The 25,536-nt window shown below is 47.7% G+C and overlaps 3 protein-coding genes across 3 annotated transcripts; 2 read left to right on the top strand and 1 right to left on the bottom strand.

Moving 5' to 3' along the window:
* Positions 1-303: 303 nt before the first annotated feature.
* Positions 304-3,117, top strand: LOC146578023 (uncharacterized). Its single transcript, XM_085256650.1, has 9 exons — positions 304-474; positions 590-886; positions 976-1,150; positions 1,238-1,294; positions 1,390-1,535; positions 1,662-1,745; positions 1,846-2,030; positions 2,160-2,405; positions 2,495-3,117. Exons 1-9 carry the CDS (start codon positions 407-409, stop codon positions 2,830-2,832), a joined length of 1,596 nt encoding a protein of 531 aa, XP_085112776.1. The 5' UTR covers positions 304-406; the 3' UTR covers positions 2,833-3,117.
* Positions 3,118-4,786: 1,669 nt separating this feature from the next.
* Positions 4,787-24,623, top strand: LOC146578021 (CST complex subunit CTC1-like). The gene is made up of 28 exons (XM_085267747.1): positions 4,787-5,288; positions 5,521-5,605; positions 6,609-6,708; positions 6,784-7,006; positions 8,077-8,306; positions 8,383-8,512; positions 8,586-8,882; positions 8,963-9,085; positions 9,172-9,401; positions 9,522-9,666; positions 9,740-9,942; positions 10,015-10,184; positions 10,261-10,375; positions 10,521-10,929; positions 11,031-11,120; positions 11,445-11,582; positions 12,600-12,646; positions 12,801-12,886; positions 13,059-13,194; positions 13,471-13,539; positions 13,613-13,775; positions 13,978-14,033; positions 14,140-14,337; positions 14,829-14,904; positions 15,004-15,124; positions 15,405-15,472; positions 19,954-20,016; positions 24,081-24,623. The coding sequence occupies exons 1-28, from the start codon at positions 5,103-5,105 to the stop codon at positions 24,147-24,149; spliced, it is 4,026 nt and encodes a 1,341-aa protein (XP_085123873.1). The 5' UTR covers positions 4,787-5,102; the 3' UTR covers positions 24,150-24,623.
* Positions 17,679-20,836, bottom strand: LOC146578022 (E3 ubiquitin-protein ligase TRIM21-like). The gene has a single exon (XM_085256466.1). It carries the CDS (start codon positions 20,428-20,430, stop codon positions 18,703-18,705), a length of 1,728 nt encoding a protein of 575 aa, XP_085112592.1. The 5' UTR covers positions 20,431-20,836; the 3' UTR covers positions 17,679-18,702.
* Positions 24,624-25,536: the final 913 nt, after the last annotated feature.

The raw sequence follows: 25,536 nt of genomic DNA, 5'->3' as shown, positions 1-25,536 counted from the left end.
GCTACTCCGTGTTCATACTTGGAAGTATTAGCATGTTATTGACTTGGATACTATATTGTTTTAAGCCTTTGTGAATGTTTGTTCATTTTAAAGTGAAAACGCCATCTGCTTTTGGCACAAAACTATCGAATTTGCAGCTTCAGTTAGGTGGGATGGTTTGTCAGACATCACTGTAACATCATCCTACAGTAGGACCGTTTGTCAAACAGTGGTTACATGATGTCTGGAGACTTTCTGGTTCAGTTTTGTTTGTTTAGCAACTTTTGCTCATTTACGTAACTGCTGTTTTAGTCATGGCTTGTTTTCTTTGCGTTTGCTGGTTGTAGAAATGGTTTCTATGAAGCGTTTCTTTTAGCTGAACGAACTGCTGGTGTGCGTGCATGTTTTATACATGTGCTAAAGTTAAATGTCTTTGTGCAGAACATTGTGTGCTTTGGAGAAACAGCAGAGGATCAACAAAGGTTCAGTTTTAAAGTAGGTACTGCTCGGTGTCCAGTGTAGCGACATAGCTAGCTTTGCATCATACCGAGACACGCTACTGGTGCTATAAAGTGATGTGCAGAGTTTGTCTCTCTCTTTGTATTTGCAGTCCAAACAACATGGAGAAAAACATTGTGTACTGCCTGCTGTGCAACAAGCCCCAGCTGTTCATTTGGAATCACCTGAGCGGAGTGTGCCTGAAAGACGGCACAGCACAGGAGAGGGAGCAAGAAGCTTCCAGAGCTAAAGCCTCCCAGAAGCTGTTTTCCAGGGAAGGTCGACTCTGGAGCTTCTCGGAGCTGCAGGAGTTTTGCAAGGACGCAACATCTTGCACCAAACTCTGCAGTCGTCTTCAGAGTCGTGGCTTTATCATCACAGACACTCCCCAAACCTGCCCAACACAGAGGTCTGATGAGCTTGTTGCCACTCTGGCTCACACATACTGCAGGACACATACGCACTTTCAACACTGTCTTACTGTCACCTTTGCAACAGCTTTGATAAGAAGGAAATCCTCACCGTGGCCAAAAGGGACATCGAGTATTTCCACCAAAAGCTTGCAGGCGGTGATTGCATCCCCAGCGTTGCCATGACAACGTTCAGGCAGTACTGCGAGGCCATCCTGATGTTACAGCACGGACTGACAGCAGGTGCTGTTCAGGAACTTTCTGTAAGCGCCGCCAACAAAAACAGTAAATTATAAGTGATAGTTGATGGAAGTCACCCTGAGCTCCAACACTTTGTCCCACACCCACAGGTGCAGGACTGGATGGAGCGAAGGGCAAGCTTGAGGATGACCATCCAGGAAGAAGAAGTAAGTCCTTTGTTCTCAGCAGCGACTCTCTTCCTGCTCTGTGTGGACCCTGGGAGGTGATTTATAGTTTTCATTGATGGCTCTTGTCGCTGCAGCTGTTGGAGTGCTACTTTAAGAACATCCGCCCAGTGTGCTTACAAAACCAAAGAGTTGGCAGTGACGACGGGGGCAGGTTCTTCCTGGGAGAAGGTGGGGTCCCTCTGACCAACCCAACAGGAGATGTACAGCGCCTGAGGGCCAGGTGAGTGCTGCACACCACTGGATCCATACTGGCAAAACTTTGCCAGTGTGGTCATAGCACTCAAACACATGTGTTGCTGCGTTTGTTGGTGGATGTAGAACTGCTTCACCTTTCTAATTTGGTTAGATACCTGCGCAGCGACACTGAGGATCCTGCGGCTGGGTCAGCATCACACTCAGCAGGAGGAGTAGAAACCTCGGGACAGGCCAGGTATGCTTTTTGTTTTTATGTTACCCACTAGCACAAGAAAACCTGCGTTACAAGTTTCCACATACAAACTATTGGTGGGTTTCTCTCTCATTCTGTGTAGGCCCATTTCCACAAAGCGCCTACCACTCAGGGAATGGGATGCCTTCCAGCAGACCTTCCCAGTAACCCTAAATGGAGAGCCACCTTCAAAACGCCGGTGTGTACAGGCTGGTTTTCCACACTACCGAGCCCACTACAAAAGGTGGAGGGAGCTTCAGCTTAAGCAGAGAGTTCAGCACATCCTCGGTAAGCCCGTCATGCTAATGGACGCTCTGCCTCCATTATTTACAGCTCTAATATATACACATAGCTCAGCAATACTTCACATCACAGAGGTTCAAATATATATGATTGACTCAGATGGTTGATTTGCAGTATTCCTCACGCCTCGCTCTGGGACAGGGTGTGCCAGAAGAGGCAACGCCCCTCAGCGTGCAAGAGTACAGACGGCATTAGATAAGGAGACCTGGAGCACCAACAAGCCCACTGTTGATGCCGTCCTACGGGCCTGGGTTGCTCCACAGCCCAGGATCCAGGACAGCCCGTCCCTCATGTCCTCGATTTCAGAGCAGAAATGGAAGGGCCTGGCTTTGAAGGACTTCGGGGGGGAAAAGGGCAAAGGTAAATGCACCTATCGTTTGGACCACACCCTCGTTTGACAGCAAGTCAACATTTCTAAAGAGCTTATGATGACTTCCTGTTGCTCACAGGTGTCATCGCCCTGATGCCCTTCAACAAAGGAGACGTCGTCTGCGACTACCACGGGACGTGCATCACCAAAGCTGCAGGGAATCAGAGGCGGCAGTCAGGGTCTCTCTTCTTCTACAGGGACGAGTGCCACAGGGTTGATGCCACTGCGTCCCCCTGTGCCTGCCACCTGCACAAGGACTCCTATAGAAGGCACATGAACCATTGCCAAAGGAATCCAAACGTGAAGCCACAAAGGTTCACCATGAACTTCCCTGCTGGTCCTCGGGAGAGTGTGCTGTTCATCGCCCTGAGGGACATCGCGGTTGGAGAGGAGCTCCTGTGGGACTATGGAGTCTAGAGATGGCACCGTGTTTTATGTCCCATATCCTACATTTGGATTTCTGCCCACACCGACATGACTCCAATAGTGTATTTTATAATCAATAAAACTGTGTTTTTTAATATATTGCTGCGTTTTGTATAAGTTCAAACTCAAACTAAAGCTATTCTGTTATATATCTTTCTCAGAGGTGAAATGCCGGTTGACTCGGTCCATCACTGATGGAGTCTCCCATAAATCCTTTGGCTGGACATTTGACTTGTCTTTATTTTTCCTTTGTTTGATGCTTGGCTTTTGTTGTGTCTGACCTTTTCTGATTAAAAACAAATTGAGCTCACAGGACACCATGTTGCCTCAGCTGATGCAGTCCTCTTTGCAATAATGTTTATTTCCAAAGGAATTTCTAGAAATTCAGAACAGTAAAATTCACAGAATGAATTAGAAGATAACTCTGATGTAGTTAAACTAAAATCCTCTGTGGGGGTTAGTATATAAACTCTTAACACCTAGTTAGCATGAATAAGTGTTGAACGATCAACTCCAGACAGATTTGGTATTCAACACTAAGTCAGAGTTAACGTTCCAACTCTCCAATAAGAGTTAAATTAACTTATAAAGAGACTTTAAAAGAGCTGAAATCAAATCTGACAGTCTTCATTTGGACATGTTGGATTTTTTTTACTTTTTACTTTTTTTTTCACTTTTTAACATGCATGTAGAAGCATATCACACGGAGGCTCTCCACCCACTGTGAGACAGGCAGTGAGTACTGAGAAACCTGCAGAACACTCATCATTTAGAGTCTGACGGGGGTTGACACTAAAATACTTTAAATGTTTAGCATGAAGATCAGAGCCTTGGATCCCACATTTGATTCACTTTGTACCAAAGCATCAAGGGTTTCACAATATAAGAAGGGTTCTCATATAATTCATGAGAGATGTGATGCTAACGATGCAGCTTTATTATCACTGGACGCTCGTCAGGCCTCGGACAGAATAGACTGGTCAGATTTATTTAACCTTCTCCCAAGATATGGATTTGGAAATCTTTTTCTCAGATGGGTTCAACTTAACCCGTCACATTGGAGTGTTCCACTCATCAGGGGTGCCCGTTATCTCCAATGCTATTTATTCTGACTATGGAACCTCTGGTGATGACACTTACAATGAGAGCTGTACTATTTGGTTTCCAGTTAGGAGATCGAGAGCAGAGATTGGCCCTAGGCCCTAGACTGGCTGTCTGTTAGCCAAGTTGCAAAATTAATGCTACAAATGGAGCTATTTAGACGATTTTCTAGCTATAAATGATTCAAAATCCTCCTCCGTCCTATTCCTGAACAAGGATGAAAGGTTATGCAAAGTTTTTATATTGAGTCACGTCCTCTGCCTCCTCCAAAAGAATCCTTTCAGAAGTTATACGATATCTTTAATTGGTTAATTTGGAATAACAAAGGTCCTAGATGAAGACTTGGCTTGTTGTGCCTGCCATATGAAAGAGGGGGTTACAATTCTCTGATCTTAAACTGTATCACTGGTCTGCACAGGTGCGCTCAGCCACGCTCTATTTTTCCACTGAGACACCTGCAGCCTGGATAAAAAGTGAACAAAAAACAGTGACAAACCTTCAGTTTGATCTGCATCTATGCTCTGCAAGCTCAAAAAATAAAAAAATAAAATTATATATATATATATATATATATATATATATATATATATATATATATATATATATATATATAATTTTATTTTATTTTAAAGTTTCCACTTGACAGAAATGTGTTTTTGTTTGAGATTCCCGAGGTTCGCACGGTGTCATCCTCCTGAAAAGGAAACACCTTGTGGCGTCAGGTGAGCTGCAAAAGGTGCTGTCAGTCACATGACCCTGAGCCTCAGCAGGAAGCCTGACCCCTTCATAATAAAAGCATGTTCTTCACCTGCACTAATCAGGCTGAGAACACGCTGGGCTGGAGTCACGTGATCGACTTGTAGTTCAAACACAGCTGTTTCCTTTCCTGAGTTCTTATCACATCTCCTAAACACATTTCCTCCACCTCAGAACGTTTCTATCAAGGAAAAGTGCTTAGGAAAGGAGGTAGGAGACCACTGAGTGTATGTGAACGTGAAGGGCTTTTATTGTGAAATGCAGGGTAGGGAAAAGTTGTTCCGCACATGCGCGGTAGAGATCCTGCGTGAGCAGAGACTAGTCAGTTTAATAAGTTTGATGATTTGTTTAAAATACAGAACAAAAGTAAACAAAGTAGGACGGTAGGGCATCATGGCGGCTTTATGAACGGTAAGAGGCGGGAACACGGGGGCGACGGTCAGAGGGAGGACATCAACAGGAGGAGGACCGGAAGCTGTTTGAAAGCCGTGAGCGGGAGTTTGTCAGCAGGGGGAGAAACCGGCACCCGGAGCGAAGACATGGACCCCCTGCAGGAGCTCCTGGACCGGGTCAAGCCCAGCACCGAGGCGGTGAGTCCCAGTCTGACCCTGTTTGCCCGAACTGAGCGATAAATAACAGTCTACGTACACGCACAGCCCTGCGTACGTAGACTGTCTGCGTCATGACGTAGGCAGAGCAGCAGCCGATCACTGTTTCGAGCTAATTCTATAGCAGAAATCCACACAGAAAAGAGAATATAAGGATGTGAGCCTGTTCTACATTTATTATTGTGACCTCCGACCTGCTGCTTTGTTTCTTTAGGAGTCCCTGTGGTTAAAGAACATCTTCACCTCCATCTCTGAACACCTGAGTCCTGTGGTGTGTAGCTCCGCCCCCTCGCAGACAGGTGAGTTCCTGTTTGTTTGAAACAGCTGGCTGATAAATCAGCTGTACTTTAAATCCTTAATGACGATGTCCATGTCTTTTATGAAACCAAATACTATTTAAACCATTATTTAAACAGTGAAAGCAGGGCTCACCTGCCCTCACAGGTGTCATCAGAGCAGTCCAGTGTGTAGATGTGAGTGTGGTTCAAAGGTCAGAGCCATGAAGGTGACCGACTGTCAGTGAGGAACAGGGAGGACTAAGAGTCTGAGGATGAAGAGCAGCTGCTTCCTCAGGTGGTCCCACCTGTTGACACATGTCACAAAATCAGTTTTACCCCGGTTCTTTTTATTCCTCGAGCATCCAGAGATGGCACCGGACTCAGTAGTCATTTTCACAAAATCTTTATTCATCTTTATTCATCTTTACTCTTCTTCATTTAAGCATGCACTTCTAGAAGGGAAGACGAGGCCGATGTCCCTCTGCAAAATCTTCACCCCTTTGTTAGTTACAGCCAGCTTTATAGAAACGTCCCCATCATAACCCCCCCCCCCCCCCCCCACGGTGTGCTGCAAACTTTGTCTGTGTCTATGTGCACGAGCACATGAATGCCTACATGTGCGCATTCCCGCGTGCCTATATGAGTGCTCATGTGTGAGCGTGTGCACATGAATAAGTGTGTGCGTGACCGTTAAAACACTGTGGGTGTAGGTGACTCCCTAGAGGTCATAAAAGCCCTCTCACTCCCAGACCACAGGTATCCAGTTACAATGTTGAGACCCCCACCCACACATCCTCTGGGGAATTTCCACTCAGCATTAACTCCTCTCTGTTTTACTTTCACAGCTCAAGTGGGGGAGGGGTCTCCTACAATAGTTCTACATTATATTTTAACACATTTCTAAACTCTAAAATAAGCTAAACATTCTACACACACCAGCTCTGGTGTCCACTTCAGGTGTTCTCAGTGGGCGGGGCTTCAGTTGTTTATGTTTGTGTTTACCCTTTAAATGTTGTTTTCCCAGGTAACCACGGTGACCTCAGCCTCTTCGATCTGAGCATGTGTGCGGTGCAGGCGATCCAGCAGCAGATGTGTGTGGCCCACAGCTTACCTGTCAGCTACAGGTAACGCCCGCTGACATCATCGCTGTAGCAGGTCACGTGACCTGGCCTTACCGCTGTCCTCCCGTCTGTCCGCAGGCTGCTGTCCGTCTCCCAGCTCGTCTCCCAGCAGCACCTGGCCTGCGTCAGCAACCTGTCCTGGAGCACCAATCAGCAGAGAGCCTGGGCCAGGGAGGCGGAGCTCGCCGTGCCGGGTCAGAGGGCGCTGCCGAGGGTCAACCTGCTGCTGATTGGCTGTCTGAGAGAAGGCCCTGACGGAGAGTACAGGCTGACGGACGCCAGCGGCAGCGTCATGTGTGAGGTGAGTCAGAGGGGGAGGAGCCTAACCTTAACCCATGGTCCATCAGCTGGTTAGTTCTCAGGAGCTTCTTCACAGCAGCGTCACTAAACCGGATCTGGTCAGAACTGATGGTAACGAGGTCACAACAAACTGCAGGTGTTCATGTGCAACGTGAATGAAATCGAATTCCTCTTTAATTCAGCTCGTTCTCTGTGCAGGGACACAAGTGCTGATAGAGTCTGGTCATCACACGCTTCTCTGCTGATGTTTACATCAGCATGAAACAAGCAAACAAGCTCAACAGCTGACTTTCATTTCTGTAACTCAGAAACATCAGGACTTGTTAAATGTGAGCTGTGTTTATATGGATTCACTTAGCTGATCGATAAGTAAGGATGTAAAGACAGAGTCTGTCAGCAAGTGAGTAACTGTGCTGGCACAGACGTGATGACAGCAGAGCTTTATAAAGATGTGGAGCCTCCTCCTCACATAAAGTATACAGATAGCATCACCTGCAGTAACCTGACAGATTACAGTCAGACAGCTGCAGCAGGCTCAGTGTGGTCCTAGCATCACCGCACGGATTAATGACTCACAGTACTTGAAATGTGCAGTTCTCTTGTGTTCTTATTGCTATTTATTCTATTCTTCCCTTTTCTATACTCTGTATTTGTATATGTGTATATTTCTGCTCACCTTCTGTAACTTCTGTCGGTGCTGGGCTGTTGGAAACCGAATTTCCTGGAGGAACGCAGCCGAGGGATCAATAAAGTTTCATCTAATCAGATCAGATTAGATTAGATTAGATTAGATCTGATCAGATCTAATCCAATCTAATCTAATCTAATCTGATCTGATCTAATCTGATCTAATCTAATCTGATCTGATCTAATCTAATCTAATCTAATCTAATCTAATCTGATCTGATCTAATCCAATCTGATCTAATCTGATCTCCTGCAGCTATAAAACAAACGGCATCACTGCAGATCAGAGCTGATGAAGCTGTCATCATCAGTACAGGCTTCCAGCATCCACCCAGGACACACTCCGCCTCTCTCTCACCCGCGTCTCTCTCTCTCCCTCATCCAGTGCCTGTCTCTCTCGCCCCTGTGGCTCGATCGTCCCGTTTTCCTCCCTCACTGGAACTACATCCCCCACAATGCATCGGGCCAGGAAGAGGCCGCAGGCTTCTTGGAGCTGATTGGCTCCCCTGTCCTGTTGTGTCCTGGTGCTGAGCAGGGATTGGCTGCTGCTCCTGGAAGGGTGGAGCTAAGCGGAGCGGTGGGAGTCGGAGAGGCCGGCAGGCTGCTGAGGCACAGGTGGGTCACATGACCTCTGAACTGCAGCGGAGTTTCTGAGCAGTGTGTGTGACAGATGTGTGTGTGTGTGCTCCAGGGTCAAAGGTCAGCGGCTGAGCGTGTTCGGAGAGGTGGGCTCAGTCTGCCCTCTGCTGGCCGTGGCAGGAACGACCTTCTTTTGCTTCACGCTGACGGATGAGTCGCGCTCGCTGCCCGTGCTCGTACAGGTACCAGCTCTCTGAGGATGATGATGGTGAGGAGGGACGATGAAGCTCAGTGTGTGTGTGTGTGTGTGTGCAGGACAGCAGCCGGCTCAGCTGGATCCAGCGTGTGTGTGTCGGGCAGAGCGTGTGTGTGACAGCTCTACGTGTGTGTGCGCTACGAGGCTGGAGAGGAAACAACATCCTGTGTGTGACGAAGCGCTCCGAGCTGCACGCCGACTACACGCACACACAGGAACACACACAGGAACACACACACTCTGAGTCCCTGCTGTCACAGCCTGCTGAGGACGACTGTGAGGAGGCGGAGCATGAGGAGGTGGAGCTGGACCAATCAGCTGTGAGGATAAAGCAATCCAAAGTCATCAGCTACCAGGTGAGAGTGCTGTGAGCTCTGATTGGCTACCACAAGTTTGTACCTGTGTGCTGATTACTAAGCCTCCTCTGCTGTGATAGGGCACGGTGACTGAGGTTGTGAGTGAGGGGGCGGGGCTCTACGTGCTGGATGGGAAGGTGGGTCTGTGCGTGGCCTATCAGCCGGCGGCGAAGAGGAAGCTGAGGGCGGGAGACAGAGTGGAGGTGAGTCACATGATGTGACATCATCATGCCCGTTTGTGTTCGTGGCAGCCACGACTAATAAAGTTTGATGGTTCCTCCTCCTGCAGTTGCATCACGCCCACTTCCTGTACCGGCCCTGCCCGGACTTCCCTCCCAGCATGCTTTGCACCTGCCTGCGCTCCAGCCTGAGGGTGACGGCCTTCAGCAGGGCGGGAGGCTCGCCACCCGACAACCGCTGCCCGGGAGATGGGGCGTTACCACGGTTACTGCTGCAGAGAAACACAGATGTGTCCGATTACCTGTGGACCTGTCACCTAAGCTCGCAGCTGGCACACAGGTGAGGCTCCACCCACCACCACCTGTCCACAGTCAGAGACAGCAGAGCCTAACCTTTGTCCTCCTGTCCTCCGCTGGCTCTGGCTTGTTTCCTGGTCCTGGTTCTGGTCTTGGTCCTCAGTCTGGTCCAAGGTGTGTGGAGGCAGCAGTGTGTGTGCTTGCTGTCCTGGAGGCTGATGGAGACTCTGAGCAGAGCTGGAGGACGAGGACGCAGAGACATCTACGCTGAGATGCTGGACGAGCCTCACACCTGTCCTGTGACGCAGGTAGGTCCCACTCTCACCTGTCTTCCTTACAGGTGAGTGTGGAGCATGCTCAGTGTGCTCTGTGTCCCTGCAGTACAGCGTGTCCTCGGCGGTCCGGCAGTACCTCGGTGTGTCGGAGCTCCTGGAGTCCCTGCAGACTGGCTGCTGGTCTTCGGCCCCTCTGAGCTCTCTGCTGCCCCCTGATGGCTCCAACCTGACCTCCGCCCAGATCAACGGGTTCCTGTCCTGGTCTTGCAGGACTCTGTCCTCCGAGCCTCGGGGTGGAGACGCTGTCAGGTAAGGTGACAGCAGCTCCCACATGAAGTCATGTGATTACGTACCAATGGTTTTTGCCGGTTTGTGTGTCAGGCAGCGCCCCCTGCTGCTGGTCGGCGTGCTGGAGCTGCCGTCACAGACGTCTGAGTTCAAACACTCGATGCAGCTCAGAGACGCCGCGGGAGCTGCAGCCTGCGTGCTGACGGAGAGCAGCGAGGAGGAGGAGGGAGCGCAGAGGGCGGTCTTTAACAGCGCCTGGATCGGTACAATGCACGCACACAGACACACACACAGGGACACACAGCTTTATTCTTTAATGTGTGTGTGTGTGTGCTGCAGGTTGTCTGGTGGGTGTGGTGCAGTTCACCATGGTGACAGAGAGATTCCTCCAATCAGATTTCCCCTCCTACCAACACCTGGACCAGGACAGGTTCATCACACACAAACACTGCAGGTACACACACGCACAACCTGCAGCATGCTGACTGCTCATTGGTCCACTCTCTGTGATGTAAGAGGGCGTCTGATTGGTTCAGGGTGTGAGCTTCCTTCCTGGTTGTAAACATTATGAGTTAAATAAAGCTGGGTTCAATTCACAGGGTTTACCTGCAGTTCTCTCTGGACCACCTGCACATCCTGAGTCCATCTGTTGCCATGGAGACACACCTGAGACACAAGGGGGAGGAGCCAGGAGGGGATGTCACTGCCAGGAAGCAGACAGTAGAAGAAGAAGAAGAGACTGCTGGGAGTAAGAGGAGGAGAAGAGAAGAAGAAGAAGAAGCCAACTCCGGCAACCCCTGGCCCTGTGTCTCCATGGTGATCAGGGTGGAGCAGAAGGAGGGTGTGTCCTGGAGGAATACAGGGGCGGAGGCAGAGGATCAGGAGGCAGGGCTGAGACTGTGCTTCTCAGTGAAAGCTGCTGTGATTGGTCCAGTGGTCAGCTGGAGGCGGGACCCAAAGAATGAGCCAATGACAGAGAAAGAAAGTGAACAAAAGCAGGAGAGAAAGGTGAGAGACGCACCTGTGTGTGTTTACCTGAGCTCACCTGGATACACAGTTACGTGTGTGTGTGTGTGTGTGTGTGTGTGTGTGTGTGTGTGTGTGTGCAGGTGGTGCTGGTGTTCTCAGGTGTGTGTACGCGGTGGTTTCCTGTCCTCCAGCCTGCATGTTTCTACAGACTCATCGCCGCTAACACTCAGGTATCAACCCAGCTTTGATGATGTCACTAAGGGGCGTGGTCAGAGGTTGGCCTCATCGGTCTCTGCTCTCTGATATTAGTACACATGAACACGTTTTTCAGCTTTAACTGTAGTTGTTCACACACTGAGGTTAATTATGGAGTTCCACAGGGTTCAGTGCTTGGACCAGTTCTGTTTACATTATACATGCTTCCCTTAGGCAGCATCATCAAAACACAGCTTACATTTTTACTGCTATGCAGATGACTCCCACCATTCCTGTTTGTGGGGAGTTGATCTGACCTGAATCCTTGCAGCTGATTGGCCCATGTGTCTGTCAATCAGGATCCCAGTGTTCTGATTGGCTGTGGAGTTTCTGAGCGCAGTGGGGTGGATCTCCACGCTGAGTCGACCCTACAAGTCAGACGTGGTTGGAGATTCCACACTCTGACACGCCCACTGCTGCTGCCCACCTGCAGACAGGTAACACTCGGTTTGCTCCCCGTCTTCCTCCAGGACCCTTAAACTTTTTTTTTAGAGATTGACAGACCATGTGACTTTCACGCACTGCATTGTGGGTACAAGTGGCAACAAATCAAAACACTGCATTAAGCGCTAGCATTTCCAGCACTTTGGGGTCCTTCGGGACTAAGTAAAGAATACAAATACAGGCCATTTACCGTTTATTTAGCTGTTGTTAAATATTTTATCTCCTGTACAGGCCAACACAATCTGTTTGTCGTTTCAGGTTGTAGTGTTACACAACATTTTCAGATCTAATATAAATAAAATGAGTGTTTCGTAATTCATTCAATTTATTGTCTTTATTTATAACTGGCATCATTGTTTCATTCTATTATAGAATCTTACAAGAAAGAGGCAACATTGTAAAAATCCATCAGCTTTATTAGCTGCTTCCTGAAAAACAAATCAACAATACAAGAACAAAAAAAACATTGCTAACAACAAACTGGAAAACAGTTATTCATCACTTGCTTGCTTCAGTACAACCCTTGGGCACATATATGCGGACGTTTCGTGGCTGTTTTGATCTCGCTCTCTCTCTTAACCAATCAGATCTGGCTGTGGTAGCAGCTTTAAACTCGGTATGACCCAGGCTGATAGAGGGGCCAGTCTGGATCACATTCCTGCATTTTGTTTCTGGTTTTCCTACAAAACACAACAAACATTAGCCCGCAAATCCACAGTGAACAAAGCAGCATAGCAACGAATTCAATTCAAATCAATATAAGACTTATTTGTAACCTACATCATCAATCATGTTGTGATAAATTACGTAATAACTCCAACAGAAGACTTAATAATACAACACAGTTAATAATACAGCAGCTTCTTGCCATTTTTGTGTTTCTTTTTATTACTGTGTGACTGTTTTCGTGTGAAAGCCTGCGTGCGCTAGTACCGCTTGCCACTCGTTCCCACAATCCTTTGCGGTTTTACCCCTGAATGACGTCATATTTTTAATGTCTGTGTTTTCAGGCCGTCCCACCCACAGTCTTGTCCGTCTCAGAGGTCTTAGACTGCAGGTAAACTGCTCGTCCCTCACTGAGTCGCCCCCTGTGGCCATCCGAGGAACTGCAGCTGCAGCCTGCTTTAAACTCTTACTGGTGTGTGTGTGTGTGTGCGTGTGTGCGTGTGTGTGTGTGTGTGTGTGTGTGTGTGTGTGTGTGTGTGTTTCAGCTCAGAGCTGGTGTGTTTTCAGGGTGTGGTGTCTGAAAGGATCAGTGTGAACAACAGGACCGCCCACTCTGGACACACACACTCAGGTACAAACACACAGGTGGTTTGTGTATCAGGCTTTTTCTGCTGTGAAGTTGTAACATGGGGGTCTATGGAGGCGACTCACTGCTGCCTCTGCTGGACACTAGAGGAACTGCAGGCATCAGTGCTTCAGGTCTGAGTCTCAGGTCTGACTGTTAGCTGAATGTGTGTGTGCAGGTGTGCGTCTCACTCTTTGTGACCAAGCTGGGAGGAGTCTGCAGGTGTACCTGGACCTAAGCCACACCCCCTACCCACCTGGCCTGTTGCCAGGTAACACTCTGCTGTTGTCTGGTTTCCAGAGGAGGCTGTCCAGGTGAGACACACATAGACAGGCTTATAAAAGTTTGGACTCTTTATTTGGACTCATTTCCAACAATGTCAGCCCCAATAAAGTTCTGGATCATCTTGCATCAATAGGCTGCTGGTTTTCTTTACTGGTTTCAGGTGTTACCAGCAAAATAGTTGTTTGATCATCTGGAAATGTACCCAGATTTATTTATTTAGACAGAGATCTTGACCCCCCAATGTTCAATACAAAGTCACGCCCATGGTTACGTACCTGTGCGGTTTACCTGTGTGTGTGTTTCAGGACAGGAAGTGTGTACTGCACGTACTTACCTGTCAGCTCCATAACTGTGGTCTCCCTGGGAGACACCAGGTAAGTTTACAGGTAAAGTCTGGTTCACGTGTTTGTCGTGCTGTTGTTTATTTGTTTGTTTGGTTTCTATCAGCTCGGCCCAGCCTCCTCCTCCTGCTCCCATCATGCACCTGGGTGAGTGGGCTCTGAGCAGCAAGCAGAGGTGCGCTGTGGGACAGGTCAAAGGTCACGTGGTGTGTTTCCTGTTCCTGCAACTGCAGTGGAGCTGCTCGCTGTGTGGCAGCGTGTACACACAGGTACTGCATAAAATACACACAGTGTGTACAGGATGTGTTTAGTGTCAGTTTCTCGGGTGCAGTGAAAGTACTCAGAGTGCTTCATGTGTTGTTAGCGTGTTGGTGGCGTGTTAGTGTTGGTGCAGTAAGTAAAGTGTCGTTTTGGAGGAAACTGCTCACGATTTCAGGTGTGTGTGTTTACCTGTTGCTCTCTCTCTCTCAGGGCTGCAGCAGCTCTCAGTGTCACTCGACCTCGTCAGTGTTTCAGTCCAAAGCAAAGTAAGAGCAGCTTCCTGTTGAGCTCACCTGCTGATACGTGTTAATCACCTGGATGAGTCAGGTGACAGTCACATGATCAAACCATGTGGCTCTGCTCTTCCATCAGGCTGGTGATCGATGACGGGACAGGTGAGGCTCACGTCTGCTTCTCAGCTGCTCTGGTTCCTGCTCTGCTGGGATTGGCTGATGCTCAGTGGGAGGGGCTTCAGAGAGCTCTCAGGGTCAGAGGTCACATCAGAGTCTTCCCTCGTGGGCAGAGCCAGGTCAGTAGCACCTGTCAGGTGTATATGTTTACCTGTCACAGGTGAGTCACGTGCTCATCGTCGTCTTTAGACTTTATTTTGTCTTTAAAATTTAAGATGAGGCTTTAACTGTGAAAGGGCACATCCTGTTTGCATCCTGGTAACAGCTCCGTCTGCTCACACCTTACTGCTGAACTGGTTTGGGGGCGTGGCCACTTCCACCTTTAAAAGTCTGTAGGTGTGACGGACCCACGCTGGGCTCACGTGAACAGGAGGGAGGGGCCTTACAGCCGTGTGTTTCAGCGAGACTCAGGTCGTGCCCCTGACTCCACCCACTCGACCTGATGAAGCAGCAGGTGGTGTAGTTCTGAGGGTAATCAGGGCTGACTGTGAATGCCACACCTCCCACATGGAGGGTGGAGACCACAGGGGAGGGGCAGGACAGCGAGAGGCATTTAGGACTCGGGTCACACCAGGAGAACCCACAGGGCCCCTCCACCCACAGGTGGAGCTGTGTTAAAAGACCCTGCAGACTGAAACGTCCTGTGGTCAGAGGAGGTGAAACGAGAAGAAGATGCAGCTACAACCCAAAGAACAGCGTCCACACAGTGAAGCACGGTGGGGACGCTGTGGGGGGGCCACCACAGAGAGAAACAGGCGTCCTGCAGGACGTTTCCACAGGGCCGAGCCGTGAGTCTGCAGAGACATAACCTCTGTGTCTGTCTCAGGTGTGTGACGGGGACGCTGACGACTTCCTCCTCCACTTCCTGTTGTGTCTGTGCAGCAGTGATGTCATGATTCGGCCGCTCAGCCTCACCTGCAGGAAACACACCAACCAGAGACCAGAAGGTAACCCCACCCTCACACACCACCCTCACCACCCTGACTGCAACCTTCAGAGTGTGTGTGTGTGTTTCAGAGGTGAGGAGGTTCACTCGAGGAGACAGAGAGTTCCTGACCAGACTGGCTCCTCCCCTTCAGCTCACCTGTCTGCACCTCCACCCTGACTGAGCTCCACCTGCTTCGTTCTGACTTCATCTGTTCTACGTGTTCGTACAAATAAAACTTTATAGTTCCTCTTCCTGTCACACGGTATCTCACCTTCACTGACCCTGACGCTGGTGATCAGGGTCAGAGGTCACACGAAGCTCTCTGGGTTTAACAGGTCATGTGACCCTTCTACAGGAAGTGATCCCTGTGAGTGGCGCCCACATCGGAGACGTTCTCAGATGGTGATTCATGAAACCTAATTGGTAAAACTAAACACTGAACGTGTTTCGGTTTGTTTACAGAGGTCAGACGGTGAAAGCTTCAGCCTGACCAGGAAAGAATCAGTCCTCTTTAAATCACACTTACTTTAAATGAATTCCTCCTCACCTTCATGTGTTTTGTATTATTGCATCTTATACTGAAAGAGTTCATCCATCGACACATTTGAATCCTGCAACATTTCACCGTGTCAGTTTGTCATGAATTGGACTATTTTAGGATTTCAGTTCATCTTTCCAATAAAGCTGGCAGCTCTGAAACAGCTGTTCTCTCTGAGGCTGTTTTGCATGTAAATAAAAGTGAAATAATTAAATGTTCTGTGAACAGACCGTCCAGTGGAGCTCCTCAGGGCTCTGTGCTTTCACCACTTTGTTTTCTATGCTAATGAGTGTCAGAGCACGTCAGCATCAGTCCTTCAACATGGTCACAGCCTCTGATGAAGGTGTTCAAATGTGGCTTTTAATCCAGGTCTACACTTAAACAGTCTCCATGAAACGGGCCTCTGCCCTCATTCATCCTGGAGATCACTCGTCTAAACCAACCAACATAAAGAACGTGATGTTTTCAAAGCGAACACGTACACACAGTTGTTATGGAGACGATTAAATGTAGGAGCGATGATTCGTGAAATCCTACATGTGTGTTCTAACATGCTTTAATGATGGCACGAGCTGACAATGAATAACATAATAGTTAATCTGCAACAAAACTTTTTCACCGCTTCAGTTTTTGGTGTCGGGTTCTTCTCCACATACGGTGGTTGTCATGGAAACTGTTTAAAGTGAAACAGTAGAAGGGAGGGATGAAACTTTGACTTTGTCTTTATCTGTAAGACAATCGGGCCTTGGATGGACGTCGGGAGTTCTTAACAGCAGCTCGTTGTTCATTCTGATGTTGTTTTTTAATTATATTTTATATTTAATATCATATATTGGCCTTTTTCAGCTTTATCTGAAGGGCCACAGGTCAGACTCCACCTGGGCCTGCCGCTCTCAGCCTCACTCTGAGGAAGAACACACACCCACGCTGGTATCGGTAATCCACGGTGGTTCTTTAATACGCCTTCTTCAACAACCATATAAAAGCCCGGCTGAACGGCTGCGGCTCAACAACATAACGCCCAGCGTTCATACAACCCAAGCGTTGCAAACAAAACAAGAAGAAAACGTAAATCCGTCCCTCGTTAAGCAGAAGCGTGCAGGCACGTGTCCTCATAATCCCAGAGAGAGAGCAGCGGCACAAACTGATGACACCATCAACCCTCGACTTTGGTGTCTTAAAGGGACACCGCACCATAGTGGCTGTCACAACGTATAAGACTGGGGAAACCTGCATTCAGCTGGACCTGAAAAACACTATGTCCAGATAAACACAATCAACTTTTGGAGAAAAATAAAAGATTCTTCATCAGACTAACAACTAAAAACATGACACTTACCTTAACAGTATGGGCTACATCAAATATATTCAAGACCGACAACAACACTTCTCACTGCTGCTAATTTTAACAAAACAAAAAGTAGAAAAAGGCAATTCACCAAGTCTTGAAAAGTAAAACTGAAAATAGAAACACAGAATAAAATAAAACATCCATCCAGATCTTTACCACCAACAACATAAAATCTATCTTGATTAAATGGCCAAATTCTCCAATAAATGAGCAATAATACAGTAAGAAAAAATAAGACATTCAATTTATGGACGCTCAAATTAACAGAGCGACATTAAACGCACCTCATTGCCTGCCGTAGCGTTCTTCGCAGCTGCACTTCACCTCAAAGGTCGGTTAATACATCGGATTGAACTTAACCAAAGTCCAATTAAAGGAAAATAAATGTTTCTAACAAATACAATGAAGAAGATTAAAATAATTCACTGTCAGTTACTGTCGCTGTGAGTTTGACGAGGTCAGCTGCTTCATTTGGTTCTGCCTAAAGTTCTCTCAGTGATCCAGTGTTTATATGATAAGATACGTGTTTAATGCAGAGAGTTGGAATTACAAGTTGGTAAGAAGCTTTTTAACAAAGGTTTGATTTAAGCTTTAAGTTCAAAGGTGAAAGAAATTTCACGTTTGATGAAGGAAGATCAAGGCTAACAAGGACATAGGTCAAAGGTCAAAATAAGGTGAGAAAATATAATAGATATATATAATCAATCAATAAGGTGAAAATATCAGATAAAAGGGTTTATTTGGTTATAAGGAATAAAGAGGTCAAAGGTCAAAACAAGAGACACTGGTAGAGACCTCAAATCATTGTTACTGAAGAAGGAGGAGTTCTTTAACAGTACGACATTGATAGAGTTTGTTTGTGTGTTTGAGAGTTCAGACTGAAAGGGAGCGCACAATCGTGTGTGTGTCTGCAGCTGTTGTGTTGTTGCTGCATCGTTGCCTCAGGGGGAAAGTTGTGTGTGTGTTATGCAGACTAGCAGAGACTGCAGCTGTCAGCAGCCACACACACTTTCTATTCTTCAAATCAAATCACAGTGAAACATGTTCACTGACAGCTCAGCTTCAGCATCGTCTTCATGCTGTGACTGCAGCCGTTCAACTCTGTTTGTCTTTAACCCAAATCATCACAACATGCAAATATAATCATCAAAATGATGTGACTGGAAGGATGCAGCAGTCTGTGCTCCACCTTTCTCCTCCACACCTGCAGGTGGAGAACATGGATGCATGAATCTCTACAGAGTTCTTTGAATATTATCCGTCTCATCAGTTTTCAGTGAACAAAACTCCTCACAGAGCCAAAATAAGCAGTTTGTATCCAACATAACTCAGCTGGACTCTGATGCTCCGTATAACAGCCACACATGAGTCTGGATTCACTCAAAGCATTGAACAAACTTTATTGGAAATGAAGCTTTTGGACATTTGTTCTCTGATATTTGCTCTTCAGCTCGAGTCTCCATCAGTGGGAACATTTCCTGATTCAACTTTTCTTCTGTTCAAATCAAACTCCATGAGAATCAAAGTGTGAATCAGAGTCCTGATGATCAGATTCTATAGAAACATGGAGACTGTAGAGGATTTACACTCAATATGTTCATTTGTTCCCTTCAAGAAAAATCAATCATTCATCCAATTAAATCAGTCGTTGATCAGTTTGACAGGACAGATGATCAGAGGTGCAGAGTTTTTACCTCAAGTTTTTACTTCAATCAGAATCAGAATAGAAATCAAGCGGTTCTTCCAATGAAAGGGATCGATTAATGTTATTGACAGGACAGATGATCAGAGGTGCAGAGTTTTTACCTCCATCATTAGGATTGGGACTGAAGTATGGGTGGAGTTTGTGAGTGAAAGAGCAGCCAGTAAAGGAGTAGATCAGAGCTGCAGCACCTACATCATAAAAGGAGACCAGACCCTCCTCATAATCCACAAACACCCCCACCTTCTCAGGACCAGGATGGAGACAGAGGGGGACGAGAGGGTCAGCAGCAGCTATGTACTCATTTCCATTTACCAGCCCTACAATCCAGAAACCATTTCGAGGACTCGCTGTGATTTGTCCCTTCCTGTTGATCGACTCTGTGGCCACTCCTAAATCCCACTCAGTCTTTCCTTTAACCTGAACCTCAAAGTAAAATCTGCCTGAAGAGAAACTCTGCTCTCCTAAAACCATAACATAGTAAGAAAATCTCTCTGGGTTGTCTGGAAGTTTCTTCCACACATCACTATGATAAACTTGTTTTCCATCATCAGACAGGATGAGGTCAGGATGAGCTGTATCAGGATCCAGAGTCACATCCACCTCATGCTGCTGCACCCTCTGCAGCTCAGCCTCAAACAGCTTCTTCTTCATGGGTTTCCAGACTGTCTCCTCCAGCTGAGCCACAGCTCTCCCCACAGTCCCCTCATATGATGGTGGATGAACTCTGACCTCTGTCCAGTCCTTGCTGGGTGGAGCAGCTTTCAGGGAGGAGAAGCTTTGGAGGAGGTGGAGGTGGTCTTCAGAGCGTGAGAGCTGCTCCACCTCAGAGCTTCTCTCCATCAGCTCAGAGATTTCCTGTTCCAGATCTTTGATGAGACCTTCAGCCTGTTTCTCTGTAGCTTCCTGTTTGTCTTCGATCTCCTTCATGAGCTCCTTCAGGCGTCTCTCAACAGACTCCATCAGAGCCGTGAGGACCTGAACACCTTCTGCTTTCTGTCTGTCTGCAGCATCTTTACTCATCTTCACCGACTCTGTGATCTCCTGAATCTTCAGTCGTCTCTTCTGGATCATCTGCTGAATCTCAGCCTCTGTCTTCTCCAGCTCTGCCTTCTTTCCTTCATATTCTTCTCTCAGAGGAACAAACTCGTGGTTCTTGTGGTCTAAAACAGAGCAGAGCACGCAGACACATGTCTGGTCGGTCTTACAGAACAGCTCCAGGAGTTTATCGTGCTTCGTGCACATCCTGCCTTCCAGGTTCTCCACAGCATCAACCAGCTGATGTCTATTCAGACGTTTCAGTGTCAGATGAGGCTCCAGGTGAGTCTGACAGTAGGAGGTCTGACACACCAGGCAGGACTTCAGGGCCTTCAGTCTGGTTCCAGTGCAGACGTCACAGGGAACTTCTCCTGGTTTGGCAGCTTGTTGCTCTGAGCTGCTGCTGCTGGCTTTCTGCTGAGCTTCACGTCTGAACTGAGCAACCATCTCAGAGATGAAGGTGTTGACCCTCAGCTGAGGTCGAGTGTAGAAAGTCTCTTTACACATGGGACACTGACAGATGACATTCATGTCCCAGTGCTGACTGATGCAGGTTTTGCAGAAGTTGTGTCCACATGGTGTAGAGACTGGATTAGTGAACACATCCAGACAGATGGAGCACAGAAACTGATCTTCAGATCGCAGATTGCTGGCAGCAGACATGTCTGCACTCTGAGGGAGAAAGAAGAGAAACATTTGATTCAAAATTCACTTTAAATTTCATTTTACAAAGAGAGAAACAAGCGTCAGTAGTCTGAGGAGCTTGGAGAGAAAAGCGTCTGGACTTCTTTGAGTTTCTTGAAGACGTTTCATCAGAGAAGCTTCTTCAGTTCTCAGAGTAACTGGTGGAGACCCAGCAACACACTCAGACACAAACTGGTTCATCCAAACACAAACCTAACATCGTAGTGTCTGCTGTACAGTGCAGCGTCCAGATGGACAGGATCAACGTTTGGGGATGAAGATAAATACAGTCGTTACAAAGATGTGAAATTGTTTCTCTGTTTTACAGAAGGTCCAAGATTCATCCAGATCATTTGTATACTTGAATAAATCAGTTTGTTGGATATTTTCCATCAATCACTGTGAAGTAAACTTCGACCTTGTTGGTGACTAATAAGAATTAAAAGTGCTATGTAGAAAGATATGTGCATGAGATATACATGAGATATATACATGAGAATAAGAATTATGAGTGCTACGTAGAAAGATATATACATGAGTGCAGGTGGTGATCAGTGCCAAACATGAAATGATGCAGTGACACAGCGTAGGGTCATGTGTTAGTGGTGGGAACAATCATGTGGTTATTGTTCATGTGTCCAACAGCAGAGGGGAAGAAACTGTTCTTATGGCGAGAGGTTCTGGTGCGAATGGACCGGAGCCTCCTGCCTGAGGGGAGCAGGTCAAACAGACTGTGTCCAGGGTGAGAAGGGTCAGCTGAGATCCGGGCTGCACGCCGCAGTGTCCTGGAGGTGTACAGGTCCTGCAGAGATGGGAGTCTGCAGCCAATCACCTTCTCAGCAGAGCGCACAACACGCTGCAGTCTCTGTTTGTCCCTGATAGTGGCTCCAGCGTACCACACGGTGATGGAGGAGGTGAGGATGGACTCGATGATTGCAGTGTAGAACTGCATCATCGTCCGTGTTGGCAGGTTGAATTTCTTCAGCTGCCTCAGGAAGTACATCCTCTGCTGGGCTTTCTTGATGACGGAGGTGATGGTGGGCTCCCACTTCAGGTCCTGGGTGATGGTGGTACCCAGGAAGCGGAATGAGTCCACAGAGGTGATGGGGGTGTCAGTCAGGATGATGGGGGGGAGTGGGGCTGTGTGCTTCCTGAAGTCCACAATAATCTCCACTGTCTTCTGGGCATTCAGCACCAGGTTGTTGTGGCTGCACCAGGACACCAGACGTTCAACCTCTCTCCTGTAGGCAGACTCATCCCCGTCCGAGATGAGCCCAATAACGGTGGTGTCATCTGCGAACTTGATTAGCTTGACAGACCGGTGGGTGGAGGTGCAGCAGTTGGTGTACAGGGAGAAGAGCAGAGGAGAAAGAACACAGCCCTGAGGGGAGCCGGTGCTGATGGTCCGGGAGTCCGAGACATTCTTTCCCAGCCTCACATGCTGCTTCCTGTCCGTCAGGAAGTCAGTGATCCACCGGCAGATGGGATCAGGCACATTCATCTGGGAAAGCTTGCCTCGGAGATGGTCTGGAAGGATGGTGTTGAAGGCAGAGCTGAAGTCCACAAACAGGATCCTGGCGTAGGTTCCTGGGGAGTCCAGATGCTGCAGGATGAAGTGTAGGGCCATGTTGATGGCGTCATCTACAGACCTGTTGGCTCTGTATGCAAACTGCAGGGGGTCCAGGAGGGGGGCCGTGAGGGTCTTGAGATGGGAGAGAACTAGGCGCTCAAATGACTTCATGACCACAGATGTCAGAGCCACGGGTCTGTAGTCATTTAGTCCAGTGATCCTAGGTTTCTTGGGGACAGGGATTATGGTAGAGGACTTGAAGCAGGCAGGCACATGACATGCCTGCAGTGAGGAGTTGAAGATGCCAGAAAACACTGGGGCCAGCTCGTTTGCACAGTGTCTGAGGGTGGCAGGAGACACGCCGTCTGGGCCGGGAGCTTTCCGAGCATTCAGACTCCTAAACTGCTTCCTCACATCTGCTTCATGAATATGAAGAGTTGTGGTGGGAGGAGGTGGTGTGAAATCCTCTTTTGTGTGGGGTGAGGAGGGGGGTGTTGTAGGTGAACAGTTTGAAGGTGGTGATGGCTCTATGGAGGGGGGAGAGGTGGGGGAATGAGTGTCCAAAGTGTCTCTATTGTTGGGGCCGTTGGAGGTGTGAAGGCTGCCTGATGGCTCGTCAAAACGGCAGTAGAAGTCGTTAAGGGTGTTGGCCAAGAGCAAGTCATCAGTGGAGTGGGGGGGTTTTAGGCTTGTAGTTGGTGATATTCCTAAAACCTTTCCACACAGAGGCCGAGTCATTCTCTGAGATCTGCTGCTGCATCTTCTCAGAGTGCTGATGTTTAGCAATGTCCACTTCTTTAGTGAACCTGTACTTGGCCTCTCTGTAGCAGTCCCTGTCTCCGCTTCTGAACGCCTTTCTCTTTTCCAGCCACAGCTTTTTGAGTTTAGGAGTAAACCAGGGTTTGTCATTGTTACAACTCACCCTGGTGCGTGATGGCACGATGCTGTCCTCACAGAAGTGGATATAGGAGGTGACAGTGTCCGTAAACTCGTCCAAGCTGTTAGAAGCGGCCTTCATTGTGTCCCAGTCTGTGGTCTCCAAACACGTGCGAAGCTCCTCCACAGCCTCGTTGCTCCACAGTTTTTTAGTCCTCACGACAGGTTTGGAGAGCTTCAGCCTCTGTCTGTACGCGGGGATCAGGTGGATCATGACGTGGTCAGAAAGTCCGAGTGAAGCGCGGGGCACCGCGCGATAGGCCCCGCTGATCGTGCTGTAGCAGTGGTCCAATGTCCTCTCCTCTCTGGTCGGGCATTTAATATACTGCTTGTATTTCGGAAGCTCATGGCTCAGATTGGCTTTGTTAAAGTCCCCAAGAGCAATGATGAGAGAGTCCGGATATGTCCGCTCCATGTGGAGAATCTGCTCTGCGAGTGCGCACTGAGCTGCTCGCGCATCCGCGTCTGGCGGGATGTAAACAGCGGCCAGGATGAATGAAGCAAACTCCCGCGGAGAATAAAACGGTTTGCAGTGGATAAAAAGGTATTCCAGAGAGGGAGAGCAGTGCTGAGCAATCACTGTTACATCTGTGCACCAGCCACTATTGATGTAGAAGCAGACACCTCCACCTTTGGTTTTACCGGAGAGAGCGGCCTGCCGGTCCGCGCGCAGCAGATGAAAGCCCTCCAGCTTGAGCGCGCAGTCTGGGATGTTCTCACTGAGCCACGACTCCGTAAAACATAAGACACAGGAGGAGGCAAAGTCTCTGTTCATGCTTCTCATCAGGGCCAGTTCGTCTATCTTATTCCCGAGTGAGCGTACATTAGAAAGGAAGATCCCAGGAAGGGCCGTTCGCAGTCCGCGTCTCCTCAAACGCACGAGTACGCCGGCCCGCTTACCTCTCTTTCGACGTCTCACTTTCCTGATCAGAGTCAGCAGTAAATCTGCCGCAGATGCGACAAATATTGGAAGTAAATCCACAGGCGTTGTAGTCCTGCAGTTAAGGAGCTCTTCTCTGGTGTAAGAGTATCCAGAGGAGTGCCCAGACACAGAAGAAATGCACAAAATCAAAACAAAAGTAATGCACTGAAGCACCAGGGCATCCATACGCGGCGCCATCTTGGTTGGAATCAACTTGGTTGGAATTCATGTTATTCTGGATCCTCAGAAAACATTGATTTATTTTTGTGTTTCACATATTTGTTTGTCCAAATCAAAGATTGATGTTAGTAGAGAAGAAGCCACCATGATAAAGCCTGTGTGTGAAAACGAGATCAGTGGATTTGATCAAAATCCCATTTAAGGAGGAATTCTGTCCTCCAGTTTGTTTAAATAAGCTTTGGGATTAAACAGCATCATCTATGTTTGTGTCTGATGACATGTTTGATCCAGGTCAGCTTGAATATCACAGCTGATGTGTGGAACTCTGACATGTTTAAAGCCTGATTATCAGGATGATTCAAACACATCTGTCTAAATAATGAGATTCATGTTTCCACACAAAGTTATAAAGTGCAGCATCGACTGTTTTCTGAATGATTGAGGATCATCTGTGACTCTTACAGGATACACTAAGTCAGATAATCTTTGTAAAATGTGTGAATGACTTTTTGAAGTACTGACCAAAATCTGCTGGTTTACAGTATCAAAGGCTTTATATCAATAAAGAATAAATAGGTGTTTTCACGTCTGTAATCCTTATGATCAATCAGATCCAGAATCAATCTAAGAGGAACAGGAAGTGATGAATAACCAGGAAGTGTGGAGTCAGTCTGAAGTCCAGAGCACAGCCTGAGTCCACAGTCCTGAGCAGAGCCACAGTGAGACTGAAGCAGCAGCTCGATGCTCCTACAGTGGATCTGTGGTTACATGAGCAGATTTCTATGGATCCAGTGTGACTGTGATGAGTCCTGATGAAGTGAACAGAGTGAAGATTTGTGTAGAAGCAGGAAGTGTGATCAGCTGCACTCACCACTGTTGCTGAGAGGAACCTGATGGACTCCAGTGAATCTTCTTTTAGAGACAAACAGGACTCGACTGCAGCTCTGCTGCTGCTCTCTCACACTTTCACTTCTGCAAAATGACGTTGGGCTTCTTGTTTTTCAGGTGTTGCTCCGCCTCTTCCTGCCTCTCCCTTTACAGGAATCAGCCGGTCTGTACTCAGTGACTGTGTGCAGCGGGTGGGAGGAGTGAGGAGTGGTGTGTGGGTTCACACAGTAATGACGGCCTCAGGTGATCAGGAGAAACTACCTGGATTTCCTTTTTCCACAGCAGACTGAGAGCTTCAGGTGGACCCTGAAGGAGGTCTCAGACACAGGTGGTAAAAGTACACACAGTGTGTACTGAAGTAGAAGTACTACTGTTAAAAATACTCCAAGTACTAATTCAACTTCTTTACTCAAGTAAAAGTAAAAAGTACTGGCTGTGAAATGAGAGTAAAAAGAGCTGATTGAAGAACATTTCTAACACGTGTTTATACAAAGCTAACTGAACCATGTGCTGCATCAACGTGATAATAAAATAATATTATTCACTTTGTTTCTAATAAATATTCCCAGCTTGAATCAGACAAGTTGAACATGAGCAGAGAAAAAGAAGCAAATCCAAATAT

The sequence above is a fragment of the Mchenga conophoros genome, linkage group LG3, assembly GCF_057382185.1.
Source record: "Mchenga conophoros isolate Kocher_MC1m ecotype Shallow Benthic linkage group LG3, M_conophoros_male_GT1.1, whole genome shotgun sequence".
Lineage (NCBI taxonomy): Eukaryota > Metazoa > Chordata > Actinopteri > Cichliformes > Cichlidae > Mchenga > Mchenga conophoros.
The sequence above is the reverse complement of the archived record's forward strand: the minus strand, read 5'-3'. Positions and strand labels throughout refer to the sequence as shown.